The sequence below is a fragment of the Muntiacus reevesi genome, chromosome 14, assembly GCF_963930625.1.
Source record: "Muntiacus reevesi chromosome 14, mMunRee1.1, whole genome shotgun sequence".
NCBI lineage: Eukaryota > Metazoa > Chordata > Mammalia > Artiodactyla > Cervidae > Muntiacus > Muntiacus reevesi.
In genome coordinates this window covers 67,301,603-67,323,875 of record NC_089262.1, presented here as the reverse complement: position 1 = coordinate 67,323,875, position 22,273 = coordinate 67,301,603, and the positions used below count along the sequence as shown (strand labels likewise).

Genomic DNA, 22,273 nt, shown 5'->3' with positions numbered 1-22,273 from the left:
TTTGAGCTTCATCTTTAAAATGAGGATAATATCTTTTCTACCTTCATTCCTGGTAAGTATGAAGACCAAAGAGGAAATCTGTATAATGGCAACATGAACATTAGAAAGCATTGTTTGAATATGAGATATATTAACTCATATTATTTTCATATACTGTAGATTACATAATAAAAGTTACATCTTACCTGGTAAAGGGTGTAGGTGAGATTTAATTTACTGCTGAGATCATGTAGACTTACATAAAACTCCATGGATTTTTTTCATTTTGATTTTTATGATCTTAACATTTTTTAATCTACTCACATAGGCTTTTCCCTTTAGATTAAATAATAACCACACTAAAAATCAGTTTTCATGTGTTCTTTACATCACACCTTTTATATGTCCACATACCTGTCTTTTAAACAAATTTAATTAAGACAGAATTGTTCAGAAATGATGATCTGAGTTAAAAGTTTAAGAAGCACATGAGAGAACAGGTCTGTAATTGCAAGTTTCTAGTCCTTGTCCCCAAATTTTCAAATGCTTACATTTTTCCTGAGTATTTCAGCTACTGTGTGAGGTGTATTATTCACTACAACATGTAATTTTTAGTGAATAAAGCAGCACAGACCAGTAGATGGCCAAATTCAGTATAGTTCAGACTTACTTGGTAAGAGGATGGCTCTCAAAATCTACGAAGAGCCTTTGTTGAGTTCTTTCTGTCATGTATACATTTGTTGTTGTTGTAGTTTAGTTGCTAAGTTGTGTTTGACTCTGTGGCCGCGTGGACTGTAGCCCACCAGGCTCCTCTGTCCAGGGGATTTCCCAGGCAAGAATACTGGAGTGAGCTACCATTTCCTTCTCCAGGGGATCTTCCCCACCCAGGGATCAAATCCATGTCTCTTGTATTGGCAGGTGGATTCTTTACCGCTGAGCCCCCAGTGAAGCCCCCATTCATATATTATTGGCCCACATATACTGTAGTCAATTGAATTTGGAAATAAACGAATTTAAGTCATAGCTCATAAATTTGCAGTCTGTTCATCACCTTTATGCTGAGAGCAGCACCCTAGGTCCAGGTCTTAGGGCTCTGACTCCATGAACCAGCAGGGCGACAAGAGTAATATTACAAATCACATAGGCGTGTTTTATGTTAGGATCAGAAAAACCTGACTTTCTGAAAGTTTCTGTGCTTTTACACAGTCTCATGGCAACACTCAGCTGAATGTCCAGGATGCACCAAGTGTTAGAGCTGGAAGGACTGCCATCATTGCTGCAACTGATAACAACATTGCCAGTCAGTTCAGTTCAGTTCAGTTGCTCAGTCGTGTCCGACTCTTTGTGACCCCATGAACTGCAGCACGCCAGGCCTCCCTGTTCATCACCAACTCCTGGAGTTTACCCAGACACATGTCCATCGAGTCAGTGATGCCATCCAGCCATCTCATCCTCTGTCGTCCCCTTCTCCTCCTGCCCCCAATCCCTCCCAGCATCAGGATCTTTTCCAATGAGTCAACTCTTCGCATGAGGTGGCCAAAGTATTGGAGTTTCAGCTTCAGCATCAGTCCTTCCAGTGAACACCCAGGACTGATCTGCTTTAGGATGGACTGGTTGGATCTCCTTGCAGTCCAAGGGCCAGAGAGGTTGCTAAGTTAACGGGTTGCAATACTCGGTCTTAGAGCACCTCTTCAGTCTCTCAGCCCAGTGCTCTTCCTTATATCTTAGTCTCTCATGGTCATGTCCTTTTTTGTTTCATTATATAGTTAGATACGCATAACTGTAATTTAATAGATACTACCAAGAGATTGTATATCTATAAGAGACAGTGTATGTACCCACCCCAAAATGCTCATTTTTTAAAACCGTTTTTCATAAAATCTGAATTAAATGAAATATCATATAGGAGAAGGGTCTTATAAAACACTGCCAATTGCCAGCTAGGTAAGCTTGCCCCACAAGCACAGTCAAGGTTGTGAGCTGTGTTTAACACCCTGCTTTCTTGCATTGAGCTGGTTGTCATGTGCTGTCGATGCCATCTGGATGCATCATAAGTGTGTGGTGATTTTGCAATAAACACACAGTAACTATAATGTAACCCAGAAGCAGAATGACTGTAAAAAAAAAAATAAATAAATAAGGTCAACTTTTTTAAAATGAAATCTATCCTTACTTGAAATTTCAAGTTGAGAAATTCAAATATATTATTGATACCTGACATTAGTGATTGAACATGAAAAATTAAATAAAGAAAAGAGGTCATTTCCTAAAGAGGTCAGTATGGACACACACATGCATACAGACACACATGTTCACTTGGAGAGCCACCTTGCTAGGTTGGCAGGGCTCCATGAATGACAGCCTGTGAGGGCAGCAGATGATAAGGTTCATCTGTACTTTGCTCTCTTCATCATCCTGTCTCCAGAGTTTTTGTCTTCAGGCTTCCCTTTTCTTTTTAGGCAAACCATCAGCTAATGACCAAATTCCAACAGAACATGTGAAGTTTGAATTATTTTTAGAAAGAGCATGATTTTTCCTTTCAATTTGTCTGTAAAGACACACTTTTAACTTAAGGAAGTTCTTGCATGACCCTGCTTTTTTGGCCAGAATGACCAATCCAATATATCAGTTCATTCGCTCAGTCGTGTCCGACTCTTTGTGACCCCATGAATTGCAGCACGCCAGGCCTCCCTGTCCATCACCAACTCCTGGAGTCTACCCAAACCCATGTCCATTGAGTCAGTGATGCCATCCAGCCATCTCATCCTGTCGTCCCCTTCTCCTTCTGCCCCCAGTCCTTCTCAGCATTAGGTCTTTTCCAATGAGTCAACACTTCACCTGAGGTGGCCAAAGTATTGGAGTTTCAGCTTCAGCATCAGTCCTTCCAATGAACACCCAGGACTGATCTCCTTTAGGATGGACTGGTTGGAGCTTCTTGCAGTCCAGGGGACTCTCAACAGTGTTCTCCAACACCACAGTTCAAAAGCATCAATTCTTTGGCGCTCAGCTTTCTTCACAGTCCAACTCTCACATCCATACATGACTACTGGAAAAACCATAGCCTTGACTAGACAGACCTTTGTTGGCAAAGTAATGTCTCTCCTTTTAAATATGCTATCTAGGTTGGTCATAACTTTCCTTCCAAGGAGTAATCCAATATATAAAATATTTCTAATATGAAAATATCTCTATTTTATTATATGCATGTATTATTAGCTAAGATTCCTAGATTATACTGAAAAGGCCAGTGCAGGTAAGTATTTGACAAAGATACTGGAAGTAAAATTGGATTAGGGGTCAGACATCTAAAAATATATCTATCTCAGGGTTAAGTTTCTTCATCTATACAGCAAAGGCATTGGGTTAGAATTTCTTTTGTTTCTAGACATTCGTTGCTTTATCTCCTTCATTGGCCATAGTAATGTTAACCTAACTCCTCTTTCTCATCCTCTTTAAAACACAAGTGAGGGATAACGACTTGAATTATCCAGGGAACTATTTAGATCTGAAATATAGTGAAGGCTAGCAAACACATCCCAAGACGCCTTCTGGCTCTGAGAATGAATGGCTGAGTATAAAACATGGATGATGAAGGACAGAGATATGCTCCCAACAGTCAAAACAATGCTCACTAAGAAAACTGCACTACAAGGAATTTAATCTTAAAACTAAATATTAGTGATGTTATTATATTTTTCTCCCAAGAAGGAAGAGGAGGAAAAGAAGGACAGAAGGAAAGAAAGAAGGAAGGTAGGAAGGAAAGGAGTCAGGCAGAAGGAAGGAAATATGTGAGTGTCATTAAACTCTTTTCCATCAGAGGAAAGATTAATGTAATGATTAATAATAATCATCAGGGCTTCCCTGATGCTCTAGTGGTTAAGAATCTGCCTGCCAATGCAGGGGACACGGGTTCAAACCTTGGTCTAGGAAGATCCCACGTGCCGTGAAGCAACTAGGCCCATGTGCCACAACTACTGAGCTAGGGCTCTACAGCCTGTGAGCTGCAACTGCTGAACCCATGAGCTGCAACTACTGAAGCCTGCAAGCCTAGAATCCGTGCTCCACAAGAGAAACCACTGCAATGAGAAGCCTGTGCAACACAATGAAGAGTAGCCCCTGCTCACGGCAACTAGAGAAAAGTCTGTGAAGCAACAAAGATCCACCACAGCCAAAATAAATAATCTTAAAAAAAATTATAAAAAGTAATGCCCCAATCAAATAGAAAATCTCTCTTTCAACTATCAAAACATGCAAAGTTGAACCTCTGTTTTTCTTCACTCGTCAAAAAAGATGCAGTTTATTACCTTTAAAGTCCACATCTCCAACAAGTTTTGTCTTTCCTGTGATTGGGTCATGGATATAGTTGATACTAACGTCGATTACAGTGGCACCTTCCTTAACCATATCAGATGTGATCAACTTTGGGATACCTAGAAGGAAAACAGAGTTGTAAAACACTGGAAAATACTTAAACTCTGTCCTTGAGAATAACAAGGATTTATACATCTGGTATTTTTGTTGTCATGGAAAGGTAGCACATGAGGGTATTGCTGGGTGAAATTCTGCTCAGGTTTACCCTTTCACCTTAGAGACTGCTTACAGACTTCAAATGGACCCAGCTTGAGCAGCCTCCTTTGTATCTCATGTACTATAAATATAATGGGGGAGATTATGGAGATAAAACAGGCTTCTGTTGAGGGTGAGTGCAGTGGAGTGAAAACAACTTGGAAAATGGAGGCAGAGACAAGGAAGTGAGGGAGGGAAGGAGGATAAAAAAGACAAAAAGTGAAATGGTACTATTCATATTTCTCAGGGTTGTGGTAAACTGTAAAGTGATGTGCACAAAGTAGTATCTTATCATTTCCAAACATGAAAGACTATCCTGCGTTGATTTTTTCTTGGTTTCTTTGATCATCACATCTGTATATAACTTGGAATGGTAAGAAACAGTACATTCTACTTAGTGTTTCTCCATTTGAATTTGAAAGATAGCTCTACAGAAATGTGATGTCACCATCTATTTTTTGTAACACTTTTCAAATTTTATTTCAGATGCAACAGTGCCAGCTAACAACGGCTAGTGCTCCCTTTTTTTTTTTTGCTATGAGTTAACAAATCATCCCTAAACTCAGTGTCTTAAACCAACAACTTATTTTTATTTTCCACAGTTGTGTGAGTTGACTGAGCTCAGCTGGATGGATCTTCCTGGGGGTCTTTCACATAAATGGAGTCAGTTAGCAGCTGCAGTTGGAGGCATCTCAACCTGTGACATTGCTGGTTGTCCGAGGTGCATTCACAGGCCTGCAGTTGAGCTCGTCTGGGGATGCTGATTGGAGCACATAGATGTGGCCTCTCCACGCAGCTCGGACTTCTCACAGCCCCGCAGCTGGCTTCCAGGAGTGCGTGTTCCAAGCGGCAGGAAATAGAAGGTACCCATAGCTTGAGGATGGAACCTGGAAACTAGCACAGTGTTGTTTCTGTCATATTCTATTGGTCAGCCAGTGACAGAATCCACTTAGACTGAAAAGGAGGGGTAGAGATGCAACTTCCCAATGGGAGGAGAATCAAAGAATTTGTGTCCATCTTTATTCCATCAGAATGCCTCTGGATGACACTGTGTCTGGAATGTGATTTACTCATTTTCACACTACATCCCTTAACCAGAATAGGGTAATCTGTTTTGCATCATCAGAGGCTTTCTTCTATCATCTGAATATCCAGATGCTTTAAATGTCATCTTGTGACATATGATTTTTAGTGGTAGTAAGAATTAAAAGGCTAAAAAGACAGTGCCAAGATAGATGCAGCTAGCTGACAAGGTTCCTCAGCCACACCAACGATACAACAAAGATGGTTATCAATGCTTGAGAGATATTTTTTCTCTTGCTTTCCTATCCTGTCCCAGAGAACTTCTCCCTTTTTATCAGTTCTAGCATAGATATCAAGTAATGCTCCAAATGAAGTCATAAAATCCTGTATATTCTTGGCAGTCATTAGAAAAAGAAACCATAAGTGATATGACAGCAAGAAATATTTTTAAAATTAAAATGACAATGAAGTAGTTATTAAAATCCAGCTACTATGATTTTGGGAAAGATCCAGATCTCCCTCTCAATTAGGACCATTCAATTCACTATCTCAATGAATATCAATTGGCAGTGGTCAAATACACAGTTTTCCAAAGCGAGGGAAATGTGAGCTTGATTTTAATTCTCAGGAAAATTACAAAATGGAAAACCACTGAATGCATGCTTTTTTTTTTTTTTTTTTGATGATGATGATGTTACATATGTCCATTGCAGAAAATGTCAAAAGTATCTAAAAGTTTAAGCTGAAAACAAAAATCACTATAATCTTGCCATCCAAAGATAATAAATGTATTTTTATTGTATTTGTTTCTAGGATTTCGAAATGCTTCTTCATTAGGCATAAAGCCTATAAAAGGATATATAATTTTGTTTGTATTGTGCCTCATTGTTTATCTTTGAATTAAAATTAAACTGTAAGCATTTTCCTATTTCATCAGTTATTTAAAATTTAAAAACCACACGAAATAAGTTATTATGTAAATTACCATAGTAAGTTATTCATTCCTGCAGTCTTTTCAATACTTTGCTATCATAAATAATGCAGTGATGATCATTTGTGCTCAGGAAACTATGATGATTTCTTATCTGCAGCAGCAAGTTTGACAGTTTTTCACTGAACCCTTATGATGGGATTCAGTGAAACATGATGGAAAAACATGGGTTGAATAAAAGCTCTCAATGGTAGTCATGACTGGTTAAATAATACATTCTGAAACAGCTTATCAATAAGGTCTTCCATGAAAAGTATCTTTCAGTGCCATTTTCAAATTTTGTGAGAACTTGGAAGAACACATTGGCATCACAATAGTTATTTTACCTTTGTCCTCCTCCAGGTCTTTTCCACCCTTCTCTGCTCTACTTTATGGCAGGGATGGGACTGATTCTTATAGAGGTCTTGTGTGTTTCCTCTCTCTCTTGGAACCCTGTCACAGCCATGAGAACAAACACAAGCCTCCCTGCTGGCAGATCCAAATCCTGTGGAAGAGAGCTGAGTTGTTTCAGGGAAGCCATCCTAGACCAGTCATCTAGCCAACCACCAGCTGAAGGCAGATGTTTGAACAAGCCAAGTCATGGTCAGAATATCTGAGCTAAGGTCACCATAATTGACTAGCTGAACCATGCTCATGAGAAATTTATTTTAAAGGGTGGTTGTTTAAATTGACTGAGTTTGGGGGTGTTTGGTTGTTTTTTAATACAGCAAAAGTTGCATAATACATATTAGCAAATGACACAAAATTGGACAGAATAGCTAGTAGGTAGCTACTTTGGAATAGTGGACTATCAATAGCCATAGAATTTGAAAGAGGTTCTGTTTATCTGATCAGCTGGGTGTACTTGATTAAAAATTCACTAAAAACTCTTAGGTTGTTCCAAGACAAATAATGTCCAGATTCAGGGATGTAATGCTTTCCACTATATTTTCAGCAGAGTTTCTCTGAAAATGTTGGTTGTATTCTGGAGGCTGATCTCGAGAAGAATGATGAGAATGGATCTGGAAATCATGTCATATGGAACAAGTGCTATCAAACTAGTTGGTTCAACTGTTTACCCATCAGGTTGTGACAAGAAGAAAAAGTTTATGCCACAATGTAAATCAACTATATCAGTAAACATGCTTTTAAATTCAGCTAGCTTTAGTTTTTCATAGAAACAATTTTTCAATGATGATAGCAAATATGTTGATTTCTTTTTTTAAATTTTGGCAGTGCTGGGTCTTCTTGCAGTGTGCAGACACTGTGTTGTACCACGTGGGCTATGTGTTGCAGCATATGCTGCAACTAGTTGTCCCGTGACATGTAGGATCTTAGTTCCCTGACCAGGGATTGAACTCTTGTCCTCTGTATTGGCAGGCAGATTCTTAACCACTGGACCATGAGGGAAGTCCCAGCATGCTGATTTATATTCTGCCACAGTTCTTTATGTTGATGTGGATCTATAACTTACAGTTTCCAAAGGGTAAGGAACAGCCATGGGTTAGTATTGGTCCATACATTGAATATCTCTGAAACAGAGGAATGGTTGAATAAACTCAAGTTGCCTTTCTTAGGGGGGAAAAAAAACACCTAAAAAACTAAAAATAATCAAAACCCAATAATTGTGTCTTCAGTGTGTTAAACTGTATAGGGAGTTGATTTACTTTATATATTTCCAGAAGGAAGAATGAAGGGACAAGGAAGGGAATAAATTTTAGCTCAATACAGAGAATATTTTAAGAATAATAAGCCACAAAGAGAAATACTGTCCTTATTCCCCATTAGAAATGTTCACAATAGGGCAAAGATGAGATTGAATTGGGGAAGTTAATGATGCTTTCAAATTTTATGATTTAAAGATTCTCTTTTGTCTAATTAAAATAATTTTTTTTCTTTCTTCTCTCAAGTAATTCATTTCTGAACCCTTGCAGACTTCTGACCCTGTCATTCTGCTAAACAAAAGAAAGAAATAATACAAATTGTACTTAACAGTTGAAATGATAACAAATAGGCATATATGATACCTACTTCAGATATGTTAAATGAGCTGTCCACTGACATTGTTGTCTTGTAGAAACAAATGACTGGAAGTGAAGTTGTTCATTAATTGTACCTTAAAAGACACTGAAAAGAAATTTCTTAATTGGGTTCCCCAAATAAACAAATGCAATATATTTAAATTAAATTATTATCATTTGATAAAGTGACATATTAAAAACTAAACATTTGGAAAAGACTTTCAGTTTAGTTCAGTTCAGTCACTCAGTCATGTCTGACTCTTTGCGACCCCATGGACTGATTTTAGATGTTAGTCTAAAAAAAAAGACTTTAGATACTAGTAGAATGTGAAGTCAGAAAAATTTTTTATTTGTTTTTTTGTTAAAGCTGAAAATGAACAGTAGTTTCAAGTGAACATTTCCTATGAGCTTTTTCTTTTTGATGTGATAGTTCCATAGAAACCTATCCTTAATTCTTATATAATTTGAAGACTCAAGCATTATATGTGAGAACCAAAACCATTCACATCCACATAACTTACTCTATACATTAACATAACTTTATTATTTCATTGTTTTTATCAATACAACTTTATTGCTCTAGGGAACTCTTGCTCAGAAAGATAAAAGTTTTAAGCAATTTTACTGTCTCAAGAACACATCAAAAGACTTATTTTAATTAACATCAAACTGTTTGACATCTCAACAGAGAGTATCAAAATTTTCAAGACTCTTGGAAATCCTTTAAATCCTCTCCTTGTTGTGTCTTCAATCCTAAACTTTTATATTATGATCTTTACCTAATCCTACCGAAAATTTCTGATTAAGAGACTTGCCTTAAACAAACTTCATGTTTAATCTCTTGCAACCCCATGGACTGTAGCCCACCAGGCTCTTCTATCCATGGGATTCTTGAGGCAAGCATTCTGGAATGGGTTGCCATTTCCATCTCCAGGGGATCTTTCCCACCCAAGGATCAAACACACATCTCCTGCATTGCAGGCAGATTCTTTACTATCTGAACCACCAGGGAAACCCCCAAAAACAAACTTCAACATCTCCTAAATATTCCAACTTTGCTTCTACACCCTAAGATGTTATTGAGGTAAGTAGCTCACTGGGGCTGGGGGGGGGGGGGGGGGGCGGGGATTCCTGATTTGTGGAATTTGGTGATTTCTGTGGTATAAGTATTCCTATCATGGCTGACTTCAAGTTACCAAGGTGATCCTTCTCAGGCTAACAGGAGTTAGGTTCAGCACACCACTGCCTCTAAGGGACTATCAAGATAGTGTTCTCCCATGCTTCTCTAACCTAAACTCAGATTTGTCTTATTGATGGACTGTTTGGATGCCATCTGGGGGAAACCAATGTTCAACAATACTGGGGATCTGTAAAAATCTAATCAAGAACTTCTCTTGGCCATGGTCCAGGACCTCAAGTTGGAACCATGGTTGCCTCTTTGGCCCTTTGAGCCTCTTGCTGGTACAGGAAGCTGTTGGCCTCTGTGAGTGGGATGATGAGGTAAGTCTTGCATTGAGTCCCAACTCTGATTTCTTTTCTTTAAAGGTCCCCAAATGCTGAGTTTATTTTGTCTTCTTTAAATAAGAAACTCATTTTAGGAATCCTTTGATTATATGTTCAGTTAAATAACTTTTATCTTTGGTGGAAGTCAGTGCTATTACTTACAACACAATTTGTCTCTATCGCTGTCATCTTTTGTTGTATATTTACAAAGGAAGAGTTCACAGCGAGGGGATGTGGGTAAGGTAGATAAATCCATTACTCAAACTGACCCTGAGGACTGAAAAGTTCAGAAAGTGTCTTTTGAATTTTGGAAAATCCTGTGGATGTTTTGCCTCAGCTCACTTGTTTCCCTGACTAAGATGGTAAAAAATCTGCCTGCAGTGCAGGAGACCTGGGTTTGATCCCTGAGTCAGGAATATCCTCTTGAGAAGGGAATGGCTACCCACTCCAGTGTTCTTGTCTGGAGAATTCCATAGACAGAGGAGCCTGGCAGGCTTACAGCCCATTGGTCCACAAAGGGTTGGATACAACTGAAGTGATTTAGCACTAGCACAGCATCCCAAATATCCAATGTTCTGCTTTTTTTTTTTTTTTTTTTTTTTATGTTTCTGAGGGAATATCTAAGGCATTTAGATTCCAAAATTGTTCCCTTAAAATGTCTTCGCCAAGGCAAACAAAAAGTGAAAAACTAAAAATGGTCTCTTTTAGAGTCTTCCAAGTCTTAGTACAAATCAAATAGCTCTTTTATTATTTATCTTCCCCCAACTTAAGTTTCTCTACTTCCTTTGACTTCTTCCTTTTACCTCCTAACTGTCTAGAAAAATCTCCAAAGTGCAATTACTTCATAAAATTAACCACCCCTCCCCTCACCATCAGAAACAGGGAAAATTGCATTGTTTTAAGGTCTGGTCTCATACTGAGCCAAAAAGCCAAGTGATAAAATTTGCAGAGGAATTAGAAATAGTTTTAGGAATCAATAATCCAGTAACCCCAAGTGTATATCAAATAGTACATATGTGTTCTGTTATGAAAGAGTCGAATGGAAAGATAGGATTCAAAGACCCCAATTTGCATAAGAAATCAGAAGAATTTAGAAAAGTTGTGTATATTAGACAAGGTCTTTTGGAAACTCTCCCCTCCTGTGAGCACAGATTGAATGCTGATCCCGTCTTATAAGCAAAGAAAGGAACCATCCATTGGAGAATTCAGAGACAAGTTCTTTAATACCTTTAGACAGTTTTCATAAGTAACTCCTGCTGCAAATGTAATGAGCTTTCTACTAACTTTTTGCCAATACCTTTAAGCCTGAAACAGAAAGTTTAATACACTAGAAACATTTAGAATTTAAACATCTATAATTTAAAACATTCTAGAAAAACTAGAATGGAATAATAGACTCATTGCCAGACATTCAGCACTTCACTGAGCATTTTTAAAAGAATATGAGAACAAAGGGAATAAGACTCAGATAAAACAATTAGACATTCCCTATGAGGAGGAAGAGGAGGAGGAAAAGGAATCAAATGCCCAATCTCTTATTTTATCCTTGAAAATTCACAAGGAGAATGTCCTCATAATGTTAGAAGGCAACCTTTTGCTTGATCTGGGCACTACTTTATTAGTCTTAAACTGCTATTTAATTCAACATCTCCCTTGGAGAGATGGTTGTGGGTGTTTAAGAATACACAAGCGTTCCACATGTCCTGGCTGAGAGCAGAGGTGCAGTCTCGGCTCCTCAGTGACCCCACACTTGTGAATTTGACAGGGACAGATGTATGCTCAAAGTGGAATCATCAACAAATTAAGTGATTTCTTGACAGTCTCTTTCCTGAAAAGTCTGAGGACTTCCTATTTGTAATGAGGTTGCAACTAATTGGCATATTAACTTAGACTTACTGTGTCTAAATCAAGTCCAAATTGAAGATCTCAAAGAAATGCTAGAGTTTTTGTTGGTAACACTTCTATAAAACTGGCGGCATTAATAGGACTGAACCTCTAGCTAAACCTCTATCTAGTGAGAAAAGTACATTTGTTGAGACGTTCTTAAGTTTCAGTGAGTTTCACCTGGGGAGCTTGTTAGACTGCCTGTGTCCTGAGTCAGCAGGCCAGATATGGCCCAGGACTCTGCATTTAACACTTCTCCAGGTGACTCTGGTACATAATATTCTCTTAAAGCACTAGCTAAAGACAGACCAAAACTAACAGAAAATGGACTGGTTCTTAAAACTCCTGTCCTTCTAGGTAAAAACACCAATGAGTTGAGGATGTAGAATCATTCAGAATCTTAGATGCATAAAGAGAATATTCATTCCCCAGTTCCCTGTAGTAGCAACCTCAAATTCTGTTTTATCCTTGTGCCTCCTGAGAGAATATATTTAGTTTAGACCTGTATTTTGTTTCCTTCAGTGTCCTTTCTTTAGTGTTAATTATAATTGACTATTATGATTTCTTTTAGATCATAATAATCAATACTTATTGGCCTTCTTCTGGAAATATCAACAATATACATATCTGGGCTATTGTTATACCTAGGAGTTTACTAAGTCATCCTCATACTTTTTCAGAATCCTCTATCAGGACCTAAAGAATCTGAAATTTTCCTGTAATTATATTCTTATCATTCAAAGGAAGATTTGCAGAAGAACATATATTTTAGAAGATGTGAATCAGACACTGAATTTTAAGTTTCTAAAAATTCAAAATACTTTTAGGCTATGCTGGCCTATCAGCAGATGTATTCCTCAAGTAAATATGTAATAAGAAACATTACAAGTACAATAAAATAGCTGTTAGATTTTATATAAATATTTGTTATTGCAAACTCCCTCCTTTATAGTTAGCAATTTTCAAAACTCTCATATCAGTTCTTTAAATTCCTAATAAAACATATCAACTCTATATTCTAAGATATTCAGTTACATGAAATTTCATTGTTGCACACTTATAATATCATCAACATTTCCAGCTTTAACCCTGCAGAGCAAAAACAGTCTCGAGAAAGAACACAGCTGGAAGAATCACCCTACCTGATTTCAGGCCACACCACAAAGCTACAGTAATCAAAACAGCCTGGTATTGACACAGAAACAGACACACGGATCAATGAACAGATTAGAGAGCCCAGAAATAAACCCATGCCCTTATGGTCTATTAATCTATAGCAAAGGAGGCAAGGGTATATAACGGAGAAAAGACAGTCTTCTCAATAAATGGTGCTGGTAAAACTGGACAGCTACACATAAGAGAATGAAATCAGAACATTCTCTAACACCATATATCACAATAAACTCAAAATGAATTAAAGACTTCAGTAAAAACAACAACAACAGCTTATTAAAGACCTAAATTTAAGACCAAAAACCATAAAACTCCTAGAGGAAAACGTAGGCAGAACACTCTGACATAAATTGTAGCAATATTTTTTGGATCTGTCTTCTAAAGCAAAGTAAATAAAAGCAAAAATAAAAAGCAACCTAATTAAACCCAAAATATTTTGCACAGTAAAGGAAACCATTGACTAAAAAAAAAACCTACTCAATGGAAGAAAATATTTACAAATGATATCACTGACAAGGAGTTAATATCCAACATACATTAAAAAGCTCATATTAATACAACTCAACATAAAAAAAAACAATTAAAAAGTGGGCAGAAAATATGAATATACATTTTTCCAAAGGGACATGAAGATAGTAGACAACAGGCACATGAAAAGATGCTCAACATCACTAAATGTTAAGGAAATGCAAATCGAAACTACAGTGAGATATCACCTCACACCAGTCAGAATGGCTATCATAAAATGAACACAGATAATAAATTATTGGCAAGGATGTGTAGAAAAGGGAATTTTGTACATTGTTTGTGGGAATGTAATTGATGCAACCACTGGGGAAACAGAATGGAAGTTTTAAAAAAAATTAAAAATAGAACCAGCAATTATACTCCTGCGTATATATCTGAAAAAGACAAAAACACCAGTTTGAAAGGATAACACACCCCAATGTTTATACCAAAATTATTTACAATTGTCAAGATATGGAAGCAACATAAGTGTCTACCAACAGGTGAATGGATAAAGAAGATGTGATACATACACACACACACACACACACACACACACACACACACACCCACAGGAATAATCCTCGGCCATTAAAAAGAATGAAATTTTGTCATTTGTAGTAATATGGATGGATTTGGAGGGTATTATGCTAAGTGAGATACTTCAAAAGGGTAAGACAAATACTGTATGATACTGCATTTTTGTGTGAAATCTAAAAATACAACAAACTTGTGAATACAACAAAAAGAAAGCAGAAATAAATATAGAGAACAAACTAGTGGTTACCAGTGAGGAGAAGGAAGGGGGAGGGACAATATAGGGGTAGGAGAGTAAGAGGTACAAACTGTCATGTAGAAAATAAGCTATAGGGATATATTGTACAGCAGAGAGAAAATAACCAATATTTTATAATAACAATAAATGGGTGTAACCTTTAAAAATAAATTAATTTTTAAAAAATTCTAAAAGACAGAAATATAGATCAATGGAACAGAATAGAAAGCCCAGAGATAAATCCACATACCTATGGACACCTTATCTTCAACAAAGGAGGCAAGAATATACAATGGAAAAAAGACAGTCTCTTTAACAAGTGGTGCTGGGAAAACTGGTCAACCACTTGTAAAAGAATGAAACTAGAACACTTTCTAACACCATACACAAAAATAAACTGAAAATGGATTAAAGATCTAAATGTAAGACCAGAAACTATAAAACTCCTAGAGGAGAACATAGGCAAGACACTCTCGACATAAATCACAGCAAGAGCCTCTATGACCCACCTCCCAGAATATTGGAAATAAAAGCAAAAAGAAACAAATGGGACCTAATGAAACTTAAAAGCTTTTGCACAACAAAGGAAACTATAAGCAAGGTGAAAAGACAGCCTTCAGAATGGGAGAAAATAATAGCAAATGAAGAAACAGACAAAGGATTAATCTCAAAAATATACAAGCAACTCCTGCAGCTCAATTCCAGAAAAATAAATGACCCAATCAAAAAGTGGGCCAAAGATCTAAATAGACATTTCTCCAAAGAAGACATACAGATGGCTAACAAACACATGAAAAGATGCTCAACATCACTCATCATCAGAGAAATGCAAATCAAAACCTCAGTGAGGTCCCATTACATGATGCTCAACATCACTCATCATCAGAGAAATGCAAATCAAAATCTCAATGAGGTCCCATTACATGCCAGTCAGAATGGCTGCTATCCAAAAGTCTACAAGCAATAAATGCTGGAGAGGGTGTGGAGAAAAGGGAACCCTCTTACACTGTTGGTGGGAATGCAAACTAGTACAGCCACTATGGAGAACAGTGTGGAGATTTCTTAAAAAACTGGAAATAGAACTGCCATATGACCCAGCAATCCCACTTCTGGGCATACACACCGAGGAAACCAGATCTGAAAGAGACACGTGCACCCCAATGTTCATTGCAGCACTGCTTATAATAGCCAGGACATGGAAGCAACCTAGATGCCCATCAGCAGACGAATGGATAAGAAAGCTGTGGTACATAACACCATGGAATATTACTCAGCCGTTAAAAAGAATTCATTTGAATCAGTTCTAATGAGATGGATGAAACTGGAGCCCATTATACAGAGTGAAGTAAGCCAGAAAGATAAAGACCAATACAGTATACTAACGCATATATATGGAATTTTGAAAGATGGTAACGATAACCCTATATGCAAAACAGAAAAAGACACACAGATGTACAGAACAGACTTTTAGACTCTGTGGGAGAAGGCGAGGGTGGGATGTTCTGAGAGAATAACTTTGAAACAAGTATACTATCAAGGGTGAAACAGATCACCAGCCCAGGCTGGATGCAGGAGACAAGTGCTCAGGGCTGGTGCACTGGGAAGACCCAGAGGGATGGGGTGGAGAGGGAGGCGGGAGGGGGGATCAGGATGGGGAACACATGTAAATCCATGGCTGATTTATGTCAATGTATGACCAAACCCACTACAATATTGTAAAGTAATTAGCCTCCATCTAATAAAAATAAATGGGGAAAAAAATTAAGGAAATATAAAAAAAATTCTAACTTATAAATAAAATGACATACTAAAGACTGAGAGTAAGAGGATTCAAGCAATAATAGTAATAATTAAAACAAAAAGACAAGAAGATGGAGAGAAGTGCCAACCACAAAATTTTGAAAGCCAAATAGCAGATGGACAACTACTAATTAAGTAAGCAGACCCAAGAAAGCTGAAATCTAAGCCACCTGCAGGAAAAACCCAGAAAGTAGATCAATATGTACTGCAGAATCCCAAAAAAACTTCAAAAGAAAGAAAAGCTCCTTCAACTTGGCCTTTTAACTCTATATCTTTCTCTTCCTTTCAAAACAGCAATAGGATTTCATGGGAGATTGGTATGAGAACAAATTGTGGTGATAAACATGATGCTTTGCTCAGACTCACTTTGCCTTCTGACAACTGAGGCTTGTAACTGGTCCAACCTAGTCAATCTCCCCTCCCTATCCCTCAAAGCTAAGTCCTTAACATTCAACTAACATCCAAGCATTAGTTAGTGCTACCCACTGGAAGATACACATAACCCAACGTGATTGAATCCCAAGCAAACACTTGACTCAGAGTCAGGCTAAGACCCATTCAGTAGTTTGAGAAATAGGGAATTATCCCAAACTGACCTGACCCATAGATAGGCTAGAAAAGAGGAAAAATAAATATGAAAAAACAATAGAAAATTCTGCTTTGGGCACAGGATGATAGTAGAAACTACTAACTATGAAGGGATATCCCTAAAATCCATATACTACAGTAATATAAAGGATATATACTGGTTCCATTATAGTTAACTGGTGTTACATAATCAATATCTTATATAAGATACTTGGTTTATCTCTTTCTGCTGTCAATAATTTAACATTGGACTGTATATCCACCATGTGCTTTTCAAATCTTTCTAGCATACGCTGAAGTTCGTCTCTTTCTCTTGTGACGAGATGGATATCTGAGTCGCAATCACCCTGAAACATAATTCAAGACAGCAGTTATCATTTCAAGACAATATTGTTTCAAGATAATTCAAGACAGAATTATCACCACATGGTTGGCACAAGGATGCTGAAGATGAGACTGACTGAAAGATGCTAACAGACAAAAAGAACACAACTTCCTTTAATGTAATTAAGGAACACAATTATTAATCTATAAGGAGAGCAGGAGAGAGAATGCTGGCAATACTGGGGCAAATTTCCAGACCTTCGAGTTCCCAGCAAGAGACCCAGCTGCCACTGATCCTACTTGATGAGACCCCATCAGATGCTTCAAGTGTCACTCTACCCCAGTTGTGTATACTGCTGTTGTAACTAAAGTATAATCCCCAGACTGGAAGCATACAGTATCTGCGAACATGCAAGGCATGCAAATTTTGAGGTATATCCCAGACCTACTCAATCAGAAACTATGGGGGCAGGGCCCAGTAACTGGTTTATCAAGCCCTCCAAGTGATTCTGATTCATTTGGAGCTGGGAATCACTAGTTCATAGCCCTCTCCATGGGAGGAATCAAGCGGGTATGTGAATACCTGCTCACCTGCTCACCCAGCACAAGTAACTTAACAGCCTAGCACATTCCTCAGTGTTTCCTGAGACTAAATCCAAGATCAATTTCCCAGGCATACCAGCCCCCAACTGTCCCAGCACCAAACCTATGTGAGCTCTATTTTTTCTGCAATCAGATAAATATAAATATTTCTACCAGACGGTGCACATTAGGATATTCACTGAATAAGCAAGTACTTCCAACATTCCTAAAACAAAATTATACCTATTACTTCAGTACAACTTAAAAAAAAACCCATTAACTTCATAGTTATTGTAGAAAATAAATATGGCAAATGTACACTTGGGGTCTATGGCATATTAATGTTCAAGTACTATATGCAGAAGCTCCAGAGATAGTGACAATCTGGTATTTTGCTACATTGGAAAGCATTCTGATCTATGGTATTCAATATCTACTATGTACATACCATGTCCAAAGTACACTTGGTAAATGGTAAATATCCATGAAGTATCCTTCACCTGCCACTTGGAAATAAGTTATCCTCTTGGTTAAGCAAGAAAAGTCCAGGGAAAATGAATGAGATTAGCTATCTGGACACCTTGAAGGACAAAATGCATCTGTATTACAGGATAAAAGCAATTAGGGTGAGGACTTAATTAACATTTAAATAACGATAAAAGAGAACCTATGACGTAACCATATTTAAATAAAAATATTTTTACAGAAAGGAGGTGGTATGCCTAGATTTTAGAAAAGGAGAGCTCAACGAATAAGGATTTGACAGTCTGTTTTTCATTATTATCTAGGTCTCAGCTTAAACGCCACTCTCTGTAAGGAGTCCTTCCAGATTCTCCAATCTAATTTAGATCTCCCTCTATATACTCTCATAGCATTCTGAAAATTTCCTGTATTCTTTCCTCATTAATACTTACTATAAATGAGATTATAAAGTTATTTACACAACTGGGTGTTTAGTGTGTCTTTATCACTAAAATCAGAGATCAAATTGCCAACATCCACTGGGTCATAGGAAGAGCAAGAGAAATAAAAAAAAAAAAAAAGAATCTGCTTCACTGACTGTGCTAAAGCCTTTGACTGTATGGATCATATGGATCACAACAAACTGTGGAAAATTCTTAAAGAGATAGGAGTACCAGACACCTTACCTGTCTACTGAGAAACCTGTATGCAGGTCAGGAAGCAATAGTTAGAACTGGACATGGAACAACGGATTGGTTCAAAATTGGGAAAGGAGTACATCAAGTTTTGTATATTGTCACCCTGCTTATTTAACTTATATGCAGAGTACATCATGCAAAATACCTGGATAGGTGACTCACAAGCTGGAATCAAGACTGCCAGGAGAAATATCAACAACCTCAGATATGCAGATGTTACCATCCTAATGGCAGAAAGTGAAGAGGAACTAAAGAGCCTCTTTATGATGGTGAAAGAGGAAAGTGAAAAAGCTGGCTTAAAACTCAACATTCAATAAACTAAGATCATGGCATCTGGTCCCATCACTTTATAGCAAATAGATGCAGAGAAAGTGGAAAGAGTGACAGATTTTATTTTCTTGGGCTCCAAAATCACTGTGGATGGTGACTGCAGCCATGAAATTAAAAGATGTTTGCTCCTTGGAAGAAAAGCTATGACAGACCTAGACAGAGTACTACAAAGAGAGATATTACTTCTCTGACAAAGGTCTGTATAGTCAAAGCTACAGTTTTCCAGTAGTCATTTACAGATGTGAGAGTTGGACCAAAAAGAGGGCTGAGAGCCCAGGAATCGATGCTTTCAGACTGTGATGCTGGAGAAGACTCTTGAGAATCCCCTGGACAGCAAGGAGATCCAACCACTCAATTCTAAAGGAAATCAACCCTGAATAATCACTGGAAGGACTGATACTGAAGCTGAAGCTCCAATACTTTGGCCACCTGGTGTGAAAAGCAAACTCATTGGAAAAGACCCTGATGCCGGGAAAGACAGGAGGCAGGAGGAGAAGGGGATGACAGAAGACGAGATGGCTGGATGGCATCACTGACTCAACAGACATGAGTTTGAGAAAGCTCAAGAAGATGGTGAAGGACAGGGAAGCCTGGTGTGCTGCAGTCCATGGGGTTGCAGAGAGTCAGACGTGACTTACAGACTGAACCACCACCAACACTAAAACGCAAGTGCCCTCAGAGACACAGGAGGTCCTTCCCACCACACCTTCAGTACTTAGCATGTAATTCTAAAATGAATGAATTCCCCACTTCGCTAAATGTGTCTTGTATGTATGTATGAGTGCTAATAATTCCCTTTTATCACTCCATTTTTCCTAAACACACATGCACACATACACAAACTCATGTACACATACCCACAATGCTAGACTGAGGATAGGAAACAGGTCTTCTTTATCTTGTATCCTGCATGCCACATTCATAGTATGCTCTCAGTACACATCTACTGAATTAAACCTAACTTTCTATCTACACCTGATGTGCTTGGGAGAAGGAAACGGCAACCCACTCCAGTATTCCTGCCTGGAGAATCCCAGGGACGGAGAAGCCTGGTGGGCTGCTGTCTATGGGGTCGCACAGAGTTGGACATGACTGAAGCAACTTAGCAGCAGCAGCAGATGTGCTTTAAACCAGCAAATAATAAAGAAATAAAACATTTACTACGAATTAGATGTTATGTTAGACCCTTATACAATTATGTCATGTAATCTTCATAAGAGGTTGTAGATACATTCCTCACTTTGCAAATCAGGAAGCCATGAGTTAGGTAACTTGTCTAAGCCAGTGTCTGGAGTTGAAGCTTCTAATAAGGTTTCCAACTCCAAAGCATTTCCCATTACACTATACCCAAAACTCACATTTGGAAATCTGGTGAGTACAAGGTCAAAGAGACCAGCGCTGTCCCTACATAGACAACAGAGAACGAAAACCCTATATGCAAAACAGAAAAAGACACACAGATGTACAGAACAGACTTTTAGACTCTGTGGGAGAAGGCGAGGGTGGGATGTCCTGAGAGAAGAGCATTGAAACAAGTATACTATCAAGGGTGAAACAGATCACCAGCCAAGGTTGGATGCATGGGACAAGTGCTCAGGGCTGGTGCACTGGGAAGACCCAGAGAGATGGGGTGGAGAGGGAGGCGGGAGGGGGGATTGGGATGGGAAACACATGTAAATTCATGGCTGATTCACGTCAATGTATGGCAAAAACCACTACAATAATGTAAAGTAATTAGTCTCCAACTAATAAAAATAAATGAAAAAAAAAATTACCGATACAAAAAAATGTCAATATATTTTCTGAGTTGCAGCAATCCCAGGAAACTCTGCCCAACAATTTGCTATAAAAAGCAGGGGTTGAAAACACAGCCTGTACCAAATCGAGCTTGAGACAGGTCTATGCTGTCTGCCAACAACTGTTTCTAAACAAGCTTAAAACACCCAGTTTTAGACTAGAATTTACTCCTTAGTTCACAGCACTCACAACTGTCTTACACTCCACCCATTTCACTCACGTACATCACCCATTATTCCCTACCACGCCTGAAATTTACTACTGGACTCTAAAATGCTACCAAGGTCCCAACTTTCTAAACTTTACAAAATGAATCATGTCAGGTGTCATTAGAACATTTCAAGAAACTAAATAAGATGAAGGGGGGAAGGCCCCTCCTAATTTTACCAGTAACTTACCCATATCTCAACTTGCCTTTCAACCATGAATTCACACCAAGCAAACAAATCCAACATTTAAAAGTACTGAGACACTTACCCACTCAGTTCTACTTAATAAGTTGATTAAACTAATCAACATTTTTGAAGAAGACTGTCCCACACAATGAAGGTGATCAATTCAGTGATTTCTTTTTCTTGATTCCTAAGTATATTTGGAGCTTAAAAAACAACTCAGCACACATAAATTAACTTAACTGTATGTCCCCACCCATTCATTGTGCTCTTAACAGATAACAAAGCACAGTGTTTAAACTAACACTCCAAATCAAATTCAGTCAGGAGCCAATGAAGTTACAAAACAGTCTAATCAGAAAATGTCTCAAAACCATTTGGCAGTAGGCAGATCTTCAAGAAAAAGATGACAGAGTTGGTAAATGCAGCCAAGTCTAAAATCAAATGTCCTGAGTTTTAATGACTGTACTTCCAACTTCTCTAATTTTATCCAGTATGTAGATAATGTGAGGGTCATAGAAGCCTCCAGGAATCCTCTAACTCCAACGTTTAAAAGAAAGAAGAATCTGGACACTGTAAAAGCAGTGCTAAGGGGAAGGTTCATAGCATTACAGGCTTACCTCAAGAAACAAGTCAAATAAACAACCCAACTCTACACATAAAGCAACTAGAGAAGGAAGAAATGAACCCCAGGGTTAGCAGAAGGAAAGAAATCTTAAAAATTAGGGCAGAAATAAATGCAAAAGAAACAAAAGAGACCATAGAAAAAATCAACAAAGCTAAAAGCTGGTTTTTTGAAAAGGTAAACAAAACTGACAAACCGTTAGCCAGACTCATCAAGAAACAAAGGGAGAACCAAATCAACAAAATTAGAAATGAAAATGGAGAGATCACAACAG

General features: G+C 38.0%; 1 protein-coding gene and 1 long non-coding RNA gene across 2 annotated transcripts in view; both read right to left on the bottom strand.

Annotated features, from left to right (window-relative positions):
* Positions 1-1,990: 1,990 nt before the first annotated feature.
* Positions 1,991-5,610, bottom strand: LOC136146599 (uncharacterized). Its single transcript, XR_010659024.1, has 3 exons — positions 5,243-5,610; positions 4,284-4,409; positions 1,991-2,093 (listed from the first exon to the last, which is right to left on the bottom strand). It is a non-coding gene; the product is annotated as an uncharacterized lncRNA (long non-coding RNA).
* Positions 5,611-16,962: 11,352 nt separating this feature from the next.
* The window catches only part of LOC136146436 (centrosomal protein of 135 kDa-like), a 37,654-nt gene continuing 32,343 nt past the window's right edge, over positions 16,963-22,273 (bottom strand). Inside the window, 1 exon segment of the mRNA XM_065905310.1 lies at positions 16,963-17,136. Within this exon segment, the coding sequence (XP_065761382.1) occupies positions 16,972-17,136 (165 nt within the window). The 3' untranslated portion in view covers positions 16,963-16,971.